The sequence below is a fragment of the Geotrypetes seraphini genome, chromosome 11, assembly GCF_902459505.1.
Source record: "Geotrypetes seraphini chromosome 11, aGeoSer1.1, whole genome shotgun sequence".
Taxonomy (NCBI): Eukaryota; Metazoa; Chordata; class Amphibia; order Gymnophiona; family Dermophiidae; genus Geotrypetes; species Geotrypetes seraphini.
The window spans coordinates 130,891,367-130,902,779 of NC_047094.1; the positions used below are offsets into that span (position 1 = coordinate 130,891,367).

General features: G+C 44.4%; 1 protein-coding gene across 4 annotated transcripts in view; it reads left to right on the plus strand.

The window, feature by feature from the left end:
* Nucleotides 1-2,961, plus strand: part of KIAA1755 (KIAA1755 ortholog) — a 102,437-nt gene extending 99,476 nt beyond the window's left edge. For all 4 annotated transcript variants that reach the window (XM_033963640.1, XM_033963643.1, XM_033963641.1 and 1 more), the window contains one exon: nucleotides 2,476-2,961. In XM_033963640.1, the coding sequence (XP_033819531.1) occupies nucleotides 2,476-2,481 (6 nt within the window). In that variant the 3' untranslated portion in view covers nucleotides 2,482-2,961. The remainder of the gene's footprint in view (nucleotides 1-2,475) is intronic.
* The last annotated feature ends 8,452 nt before the right edge of the window (nucleotides 2,962-11,413 follow it).

Below are 11,413 nucleotides of genomic sequence, written 5' to 3' on the forward strand. Positions count from 1 at the left end.
AAGAGCCAGGTTTTTACCACATTTTTACCACATTTTAGTAAAAAGGGCCCCTCTCTTTTGGTTTTATAAAGTGCGCACAGTATTTTCTCAAAAGCGCCGAGCTTACAAATTTGCACGTTTTATTTTATGGCCCTTACTTTGGTGGAGCGCTTTTCAAATATGTGAATAATTTGAACGAAGTGACTTGTGCAGACGGGTAAAATGGCCTTCTGCTGGGAAGGAGTTAAGTTATGGAACTCCTCGGTGGGTCAGATACGAAATTGATGTGAAAAGGGGAGTTTCAGAAAAACGACTGAAGACGCAGCTGTTTGTAGATGCCTTTTTTTAGTTACTCTTGATAAAGTTGATGAACTACACTTCCCCCTCCGAATCCACAGGTTCAGCATCCGCGGATTCGGTTATTTGCGATTTTAAACTGAAACTGAACCCAGACAAAACAAAATTTATCCTCCTCGAAAATAACAAGACCCCCAACCATAACCAACATAGAAATCAACGCAATCAACTACCCCATACAATCCACCCTAAAACTTCCAGGAATAACAATAGACAGATGCTGCACCATGCAACCGCAAATCAATACAGAAATCATTCGCAGTTTTGAGAAACTTAAGACAAGTTAGAAAATTATTTGAGAAAACACAATTTCAGCTCATAGTACAATCCCTAATCCTAGGTCTACTAGACTACTGCAACATCCTCTACCTCCCCTGCCCTGCTACAATAACAAAACAACTAGAAACAATTCAAAACACAGCTCTAAGACTCATCTACTCATTGAGGAAACACGACCACATCACAGAGGCATACCTCAACTCTCACTGGCTTCCAGTTCCAGCAAGAATACTATTCAAATTCTACTGTCTACTATTTAAAACTTTAAACGGAGATAGCCCAACCTACTTGAACAACCGCCTCATCCAAACCACCTCAACCAGACATAGGAAAACTCACACCCCATTCACACACCCGCCAATCAAAGAAGTCAAACGGAAAAAACTATATGATGGCCTCCTAGCCACTCAAGCAGCAAAAATAGACAACCAAATCACCAACCTTCTGATAATGACCCCAGATTACAAAACTTTCAGAAAAGAAATAAAGACTATACTTTTCAAAAAATCACTGAAAAAGTTCTAACCTCCTTTCATCCCTCTAATCCCCCCGAACTCCCAAATCAACCTGCTCTACTCTTTTTTCCCCAAAAAGGACCAGAAATCTTTTTGTAAAACACCCTCTTTAACTCTTTTGTAATCCGCCTTCAACCGCAAGGTAATAGTGGAATAGAAATCCCTAATGTAATGTAATGTAAAAAAAACATTTACATTTTTTGGGCTATTTTAAGCCCTTTAAGCCCCCCTTAAGCCTTACCTGATGGTCTAGCGGGTTTTCGGGGCAGGAGTGATCTTCCCACGCTCCTGTCCCGTGCACATCGCTCACAGGAAATGGCTGCCTTGAGCTCCCATAGTCTCTCGAGCCATTTCCTGTGAGCGATCTGCACGGGGCAGGAGCGTGGGAAGATCGCTCCTGCCCCGAAAACCCACTAGACCACCAGATAAGGTTTAAGGGGTGCTTACAGGGCTTAAAATAGCCGGGGGGGGGGAAGCAGAGGTAAGGGGCAGAACCGGCCTGAATATTATTCGCGTTTTTTTAATATTCACGGGCCGGCTCTGCCCCTAACCTCCGTGGATGATCTTTTTATCCACATTAGGGTATCTCCTTGAAGATTGGTTTTATGTTTTTTTTTAACTATGTATTCGTTTTTATTATGTATTCATTTTAAATACTGCGTAAGTAAATTTTGTAAAATGTTTAGCTTGAAATGGTATCTAAATTTTTAAAATAAAATATTTAGTACACAAAAAAACAGTGGAAACGGACAATGAATACTCTGCACCGGATCACTGATATAATACGATTCGGGTTTTATTCATATGTTCTCAAGTTTAATATCATGTCATGCTGCCATTTCGTTTTAATGTGTGTTTTTTGTTAAAACGCATTGTTTGATGGTACCATTTTATGTTTTCATTACATAGCCTTGTATTAACAAAGGACTTGTTACCTGTGGATTACAACACTTTTTCTTCATTTATCTGGTTGTCTCTTTGGTATCACTTATCGATTTTACCAATATTGTTATCTTTATTACTTGTATTTATTGAGTTATATTTCATGATTTGATGGTTTTATTATGTCTATATATGTTTAGTGGCCCCTGACGCAGGCGTTTTTATTCTCCGAAACACAGTGCTGTGTCGAGGGTCCGCAGTTCGTGTAAGTCCTTTATTGAAATAAACAAGACCTTTTTACATCGGTGATCCTATGTGGAGTGTTCATCGTCCGTTCTCACTGTTTTTTTTGTGTGATTTCGAACCCGTGGGGTGTGTTGTTTTTTTTTTGTCCTATTGGACTTTTGGTATTTGACTATATTGATTCCACAATATTTTAAAACTGTGGTTTCTTTTCCCTTAGGAATAACTGATCGTTGGGGTCTTGTTCCGGATTAAAGAAACGGCCTTAAGGATGATGGGAGTGCTGCATAACGCCTCGGCCAACAAGAGTATCTCGTAGTGTTCCTGGAGAGGGGGGGATTCCTCGAGAACCCCTTTTCCCTGTGCCAGGCCAAGCAAGGAAGCCGGCCTTGCCTTGCTGAAGTTTTCTAGGTGCTAGATTCACTATGACTCACAGATAGAAGAAGTCTTCTTCCGCTTTGTTTGAGCCCTCCAGTTTCTTAGTAGAAGCCAGAACCACTTCTAGCCAGAGATATTTTTTTTTATTATTGAAGAGATTCACCCAAAGTGTTTTATAATACACTGAACAGTAATCAGGTCCTCTAAGCATTTTCCCTCTCTGGATGGGCAGGGGAGGGCTTCAATGGCTGGGGAGGGTGTAGATGGGGCTGGAGTAAGTCTTAACGGAGATTTCGGCAGTTGGAGCCCACGCACAGTACCGGGTAAAGCTTTGGATTCTTGCCCAGAAATAGCTAAGAAGAAAAAAAATTTAAATTGAATCAGGTTGGGCAGACTGGATGGGCCATTCGGGTCTTTATCTGCCGTCATCTACTATGTTACTATGTATGTTACTAACTGCAGTCCCTGGGGCAGCGTAGGGTTAGGTGACTTGCCCAGGGTTACAGGGAACAGGCTGGGATCAAACTCGCAACCTCAGGGTTCCGAGGCAGCAGCTCTATTAGGCCATACTCCCCCTCCCAGCAGTGGCTATGAGTCTGCCCCCCCCCCCTCTGCGCCAGTGTGATGAAATCAAGAGCACATTCTTTTGCTGCCCCAAATGTGGACCAAGCCTTGACACAAACAGCGAACGATGAGGTTATGATGACTTTGCTTTGCCTGAGCTGCTCTTTTATTTCACTCTTTCAGCTCAGTATTTAGAGTAATCGGTGGGTATTTTTCTTTGTAGTGGACCAGTGACTCACAGGGCACCAGTAAAGTGCTGGCAACGGGGATACTGGAGAAAACCAATGAATCCTGTCGGAGAGAACAATTGAAAAACATATTTCACTGGTTTGAAAATAAAAGGAAATGCTTTGTTTTTAATGTTGGTATTCTCCTCGCTGTCTGACTGAATTCACAGTTGTGAATATTGGGGGTCAGAATTCAAAAGAATTTATCCATTTCAGTTTGGGAATTAGCCAGATGTTCTTCGGCTGATAAGATGCATATCTGCTGGACAGACATCTCAGAATCCATCTGGATGTTACGGGCTGGATTCGGAAAATTCAGCGCTTAAAATTCAGCGCTGAAAAAATATCGGTACTGAACGGTATTCCATCACAGGTATTCCAGGATTGTCCCGTCATTATAGAATAGTGATTAGCATCAGGATCCCCGCCCACATAGGTGCGAGGTTCTACACCGACTGAAACCAGGTGTAAATCCTGGCACGCAATTTGGATATATAGAATTTTCCCGTATATATGTAGAGTGAGAAGTCAGAGGCATATCAGGAGAGGGTTTAAATGACCTGGACAGAGGCCAGCTATGACAGTGGTCTCCAACTCAAACCCTTGGCAGGGCCACATTTTGGATTTGTAGGTACTTGGAGGGCCTCAGAAAAAATAGTTAATGTCTTATTAAAGAAATGACAATTTGGCATGAGGTAAAATTTTTCTCTTCATAGTTTATAAATCTTTCCTTTTGGCTAAGTCTTAATAATAATATTGTAATTTAGAGCTAAAGAGACAGACGATCAAGAAACAGTTTTATTTTACTTTTGTGATTATGATAAACATACCGAGGGCCTCAAAATAGTACCTGGTGGGCCGCGAGTTTGAGACCACTGAGCTGTGACTATTGATTGACATTATCCAGAGAAGTCGGTCGCAGATAGAGCAGGCCTAGGATATCTGGATAAAGTAATCTGAATATCTTTGACTGACTAGGGTTGCCAGATTTTTCACTATAGTAAAATCTGGACACCCCCCCCTAGCCCCGCCCCCCCCAGGCCCGCCCAGTTCCTGCCCCAGTCCCACCCCCCAATCCTGCCCTAGCCCCGCCCCCCGCTGCCTGCTCTTATCTGGCAGGTGGAAATCCGCGCATTCTCTCCTTTTTAAACCATCGTTATGATGTCGGCTTTATTGTTCACCGCAAAACAAAACCTGATTTGTGACAGCGTGAAGCTGTGGGGCATTTGTGCAGACAGGGTTCTTTTGGGGTTATAACTCAGCGAGTGGCCACGCTGACCACTGCCAGCTGAACATCGCCTCTTTAACAGACTTTCAGTTGTTCCTAAATAACTATATTAGAGCAAAACACAGCAACAAAATTTAAGAAACTAATTTTCATATATGTACAAGCGCTTGCAAGCAGTGGCGTAGTAAGGAGGAGACGGGGGGGAGGGCGAGCGGTGCGCCCTGGGCGCCAGCACCCCTCCTCTTTCCACTCTTCCTCCCGCCGCTCGCACACCCTCCCCCCCTTTCTCTTCCCCCGTACCTCCAGTTGTTCGCCGCGAGCAACTAACGTCGATGTGCTCTTCGCGACTGCATCGGCTCTCCCGCTGACATTATTTCCGGACACCGTGCGAAAGAAGTTATGTCGGAAGGAGAGCCGACGCGGTCACGAAGAGCACGTTGACATTAGTTGCGGCGGGTAACCACCGGGGGCACGGGGGCAGGGAAGGCGCGCGTGGGAAGCGGCGTGGGGGCAGAGACAATGGCAGGGGAGGGGCGCCTCTCACCCTCGCTACGCCACTGCTTGCAAGCGTCACTCCTTTGGACAAATGCACGCCGAGGAATACTGGCACAGCAGCCCCGAAGCATTAAAAGCCTGCCACTGCTTTCCCAGGCGTGTGTGCGAATTCCAGATGTTGCTTAAGTTAGGTCACGATGCTCTGCAGCTCGTGTCTTGCTAGGCAGGATTCTTGCCTCTGGGAGTCTCGGAGCTGTCTCTGCACTGTGTTAATTAAGGAATAGAGAGAGATACAGATGATAAGATGCTGGACACCAGAGCCAAGGCAAGTGGGCTGCAATTTTGTTCCATATCATATTAAACCCAGATGAAAATCTGCAAGAAACAGATCCAGGCGCAATCTGATAAGTTTGGCTATGAGGTTTTGTTTTGTTTTGTTTTTTGCAATAATCTGCTCCATTCTGTTCAGGGAAGTTAGCTGGTGAGTAAGTGCAAAGCGCCATCGCACGGAGCCTCGGGTACTAATTGCTAAACTCTTCATGGGCTAGCAGCTGAGTTTGTAAAATGTCAGCAATAGGATACAAACGAGTTCTTGGCTCATCAGGTATTCCTTACCTAAACTTTGCAAGCGGTTTTTCACATCTACAGAAGTGGTAACATGGTAAAATCTTTCTGCAGTGGCAGCATCTATTTAAAAGCTCTCACTGCTCAAATCCGAGGTTCCCTAACACCCACCTTGGGGGTTCTCTAAACCAGTGGTTCCCAACCCTATCATGGAGGTCCACCAGCCAATCGGGTTTTCAGGATAGCCCTAATGAATATGCATGGGGCAGATTTGCATGCCTGTCACCTCCATTATACGCAAATCTCTCTCATGCATATTCATTAGGGCTATCCCAAAAACCCGACTGGCTGGTGGTCCTCCAGGACAGAATTGGGAACCACTGCTCTAAACTATTATAGACCAGCGGCCTCCCCAATACAAAGTCAATGTCAAAAGGACACCCCAAAGAACCACACCTCTAGGCCTAACCTCGTTATGCACAGAGAAATCTGAGGGCTGGTCTTCCTTCTTCAATCCTCATGAGACCCTGACTCACCAGGGGGTCCGGAGAACGCAGGGACAGGAGTAATCCCTAGTCGCTCCTGGGCTGTCAGCATTAAAGAGGTACGTGGCAGGAGGGGGCGGGGAAGGAGCAGATGAGGGTGGGGGGGGGGTTACACCACAGGACTGGATCATCCCACATTTCTTGTTGACAGACTTGGGTCGGGTGCCAATCAATGTGATCCCAGCCATCAAAGCTGACATCAACCAGCACGTCAGCTCCACAGATCTATGTTTTCGACATACAATGGAACAGGAAAATGGCGTAGTAATGGGGCTGTATCAAATATTCCTATTTGATCTGATTCAGCCTCAAATAGTACCCCGAATACATTATAGCCCTGATTCTATAAAGTCCACCTATATTTAAGACATCTGTCTTGCGCCTACAGAGACCCATAGGTGCTTCCGGATGCCCAAGGCCACTTCTGGTGGAGACTACACCCGTGCCAGGCCTTATGGGCCTCTGAAGTTTGGCTACCTTAAGATGATCATTAATGAACACCCAAGTCCTGCTCCTCACATAACAAGTTTTATCTAATGATAGAAATAAGGTCAACACAACAGTACTGTACTGTTTTTTCTAGATGTTCTAAGACAATAGCATGTGCTTCACCCTTCCCATCTAATATTTAAGTAGTCACCCCTCAATGGATTAAGTCAGCGTGCTGCCTGCTGTGGTTATGAAACCAAGGAAGAAGCCATTCTCTGTGACTGCTCCCACAATTTGGAACGCTCTGCCTTTACATATAAGACTGGAAACTAACTTAGAGAAGTTACATTACATTAGTGATTTCTATTCCACTTGTACCTTATGGTTCAAAGCGGATTACATTGGAAGAGAGCTGGACATTTCCAGGAGGTTGCAAAGACACTTTAAAATGTTTTCTGTTTAAAGATGTTTTTGAACATGTGGAGGGGCATAATCAAAAGATACGTTTAAGTCCAACTGTTAAATGAATACTTCTGCTCAGTCTTCACCCGCGAGGTGACAGGACTCGGCCCTCAGCTACAGACAAGGGTTGACGCAGATGACCCGTTTAGTAATTTCGAGTTTACACCCAGTGGTGTCTACTGCGAGCTGTCAAAGATTAAGGTTAACAAGGCAATGGGGCCTGACAACCTACACCCCAGGGTGCTCAGGGAGTTGTGTGATGTCTTGGCGGAACCGCTATCCGCGCTCTTCAATCTCTCCCTAAGTACGGGTAACGTCCCATTGGACTTGAAGACGACTAATGTCATTCCACTCCACAAGAAAGGCTCTAAGATGGAGACAGCAAACTACAGACCGGTGAGTCTCACATCAATAGTGTGCAAACTAATGGAAACTCTAATCAAACGCCAATTGGATACGATCCTGAACGAGGAGAATCTACGGGGTACTGCTGTGAACTTCACAAAAAGGGTACCACATACACATCTCACCACAATAACCTTATAGGTCATGATGAGCCCCCCAAAACACCCCCCAGAACCTACTAGACCCAGCTGTCTACCACCCCAATAGCCCTTATGGCTGCAGGTGCCACTTATATGGCAGTACATAAGAGTTTTGGGGTGCACATGTTTCCCCATGCATGCAGTGGTTAGAGTGGCTTATGGGCCTAGGTTCTCCTCTCCATGGTTCACTAGCCCACCCCCAAGACCACTTAAGCCATCTCTGTGCACTCCCGGACCTCAGGGATGGCAATTCTCAAGTCTGCCTGAGTAGTAACTATTAATGAATCTGCCCTTCTCACACACGTGTCCAACTATGTTATTAATGTTAAGCACGACTTCCAGATTTATTCTCATGCATATTTGTGGTGGATATTCCGAAAATCATACCTTCTGGACGTGGCAGGGGAGATATCACTGTCACAGTCACTCTGTCCGGTGGAGAGGAAAACGGTGATGGAATTCAAAAAAGTGTGAGATAAACAGAGAATCTCCAATTAGAAAACAAATGTCCCCGCGGATAACCCCGTGGGAAGCCATTCTGTGTCTATTTCGACCTTAGTCCTTCTAAGCCAGCATTCTTCAATGCAAGGCTTGAGGGTCAGTGGCTGGGCCCATTCGTACCCTGATTCTTATGTGAGCCATTGTGACATCACTGATGAGGTTGGCTCTTAGGCACTGGTGGAATCAGGCATTATGACATCACAATCTCAGCTCTGGTTACCAGACCCTGTCAATCTTTAGTGTCTATCTCAACCTCAGTCCTTCTACACCAGCATTCTTCAATGCAAGGATTGAGAGTCAGTGGCTGGGCCCATTCGTACCCTGATTCTTATGTGAGCCATTGTGACATCACTGATGAGGTTGGCTCTTAGGCACTGGTGGAATGAGGCATTATGACATCACAATCTCAGCTCTGATTACCAGACCCTGTCAATCTTTAGTGTCTCTCTCAACCTCAGTCCTTCTACACCAGCTTTCTTCAATGCAAGGCTTGAGGGTCATTGGCTGGGCCCATTCGTACCCTGATTCTTATGTGAGCCATTGTGACATCACTGATGAGGCTGGCTCTTAGGCACTGGTGGAATGAGGCATTATGACATCACAATCTCAGCTCTGGTTACCAGACCCTGTCAATCTTTAGTGTCTATCTCAACCTCAGTCCTTCTACACCAGCATTCTTCAATGCAAGGCTTGAGGATCAATGGCTGAGCCTGTTCATACACTTGATTCTTCCATCTCTCCTTCAGGAATGACAAGAGGATGGTTTCCTGTGGTTAACCAAGGGGACAGGGAAGGGGACAAATTCTGTCCTAGTCTCGTTCCCTACATACTTTTCTTGACACTTTTCAGTGAGGCAAATGCATCTAGTAAAATGGGCACAAGTATAGTGAAAACGTCACTTTCTAGGCGTGGGTCCAGGAAGTGACGTCAAAGAGCCGACACTGGCGCAAGCAGCAGTTTGGGGTTGCTGCAAGCCCTGGGAACGTTAAAATGGTACAGGGGAAGGAAAGGGGTGCAATTGCACGTGTGGTAGTGGGGAGGCGCCTGGGGCGGACTGCCCCACCCCCCCATACTGCGCCAATTCTGGGTTTACCCCATTGCATGCACGGATTTGTAGTTCTGATTTCCCCATTGCATTCCCTAAGGAAAGCAAGACTACAAGTCCCAGCATGCACCGGGGCAAGCCCAGGACTGGATCAACCCTGTCCGGTGCATCGAGAGTCAGTTGGCAGCCTTATGTTAGCTCTCTTTGGACACGTGTGCAAATGATTACCTTTTGTCACTCCCTTCTGATCTGAGAAACAAATGCATTAGCAGAGAACAAAATGTACAGATATCCAAATCTCCGTAGCATGGCCCTTCAGGGATAAAACCTGAAAAGTATCCCAGGCATCTGGAGTTTTAAACCAAGCTTTTCCTATCTGCAGGACTCCAAGTTTCATTGTTATAATGCTATGAAATACCTCTGGGGTTGGAACAGTTTTCAAGAAAAGAAAAAAAAAAAAAGCAACAATTTTGATCAGATTCACGTTGGACTTTTCCATGATCCCTTTTGGATAAAATAATACTATTTTGGGAACGTTGCCTGGGCACTGGAATCAGTGCAGTGATTTATAATTTAATTTTCATGAGGCCAGCCTCCCTTTGCAGGCCATTCTGCCAACTCTCGCTTACACCAAGGGCTGGATATGCTAAGCATCTCTCCCTTAGAAACAAATTAAACACAAGCCTTTTAGTATAATTTGTCCCTTGATAGATTGATTTAATTTCTCACTTTAGACATTTATTCTGAAGCTTTAATCCTCTCTGCTCTTTGTTTGCATCCATCATAAGGATCAAAGAAGATTATTTTTCATCTACTCAGTCCAAAAAAGTTTCAAGGTCTCAAAAGTGTCTAATGTTTTATTAAGGGGAAATAAGGGTTGGTACAAAGATCCACGGCTTGCACAATGCTTTATCAAAAGCCAGGGGTGACTAATCAAACCAGAAGTGCATCTGCGATAAAAGAGACGAAAAGAAGCTTGGGGGAAAAAATGATTAAGAATATAAGAATAGCCTTACTGGGTCAGGCCAATGGTCCATCAAGCTCAGTAGCTCGTTCTCACAGTGGCCAATCCAGGTCCCTAGTACTTGGCCAAAACCCAAGGAGTAGCAACATTCCATATAGAATCTCAAAGAACAACAAGATTACGGAATCCCAGAGAGTACCAAGATTCTAGAACCCCAAAGAGTAGCAACGTTCCAGGCTACCGATCCAGGGCAAGCAGTGGTTTCCCCCATGTCTTTCTCAATAACAGACTATGGACTTTTCCTCCAGGAACTTGTCCAAACCTTTCCTAAAACCAGCTACGCTCTTACCCTAACCTCTGGTAATGCATTCCAGAGCTTAACTATTCCCTGAGTGAAAAAAAAAAAGTATTTCCTCCTATTGGTTTTAAAAGTTATTCCCCTGTAACTTCATCGAGTGACTGAAGCCTTACTCGGATTTTAATCAACATTATCCCTCTAGAGGACTAAATTTTACATTCAGTGGGAGGCGTCCCTGAGTTTGCCCCTGAAGAAGGACACGAAACGGGGCTCTTTAGGGCGATCAGTTGGCACTCCACCAGACGGATGTTGGCGGTTTCAAAGATAAGTCCTCGTAGGAAGCAGATATATTCAAATGTTTAATGATTAATGATTACTGAGACTTTCTGCCACCACGAGGCTCACTAACAAGTGATGATACACTTTATTGTGTGTTTGAATCTTTGGCACTTGACATTTTTTTCTGTATTCGCGGATCTGTTAATCCCCTATCACAGCGAATACGGAGGGAGAAGTGCATTTACAAATATGAAAAAATGAATGCGGAATTGTTTTGGAATAATAAGGCATTTAAATTAGAATGGGGCCCATTGGCAGTTTTTATTGCATCTATTTGATTGATATCTCTCTTTAATATAGATTTGTTTTCCATGCACATCCAAATGGGTGAGGGGGTGGTATTTCATAAGGATGCTTTTAAATTCTGTAAGCTAAAGGTGCTTCTTTTTGATTGGTTATGTATCCAGAGATTTATAAGTATTGCACTGTTCATACTTGAAATTAATAAAATTAAATTTTTTAAAAATGATGTATTCCTGTTGTACACCGCCTCGAACCACAAGGCATTGCACGGTATATAAATAAATACTTGAAAATATAATGAAAAGTTTAAAAAAATGTCCTTAGAGAGCGG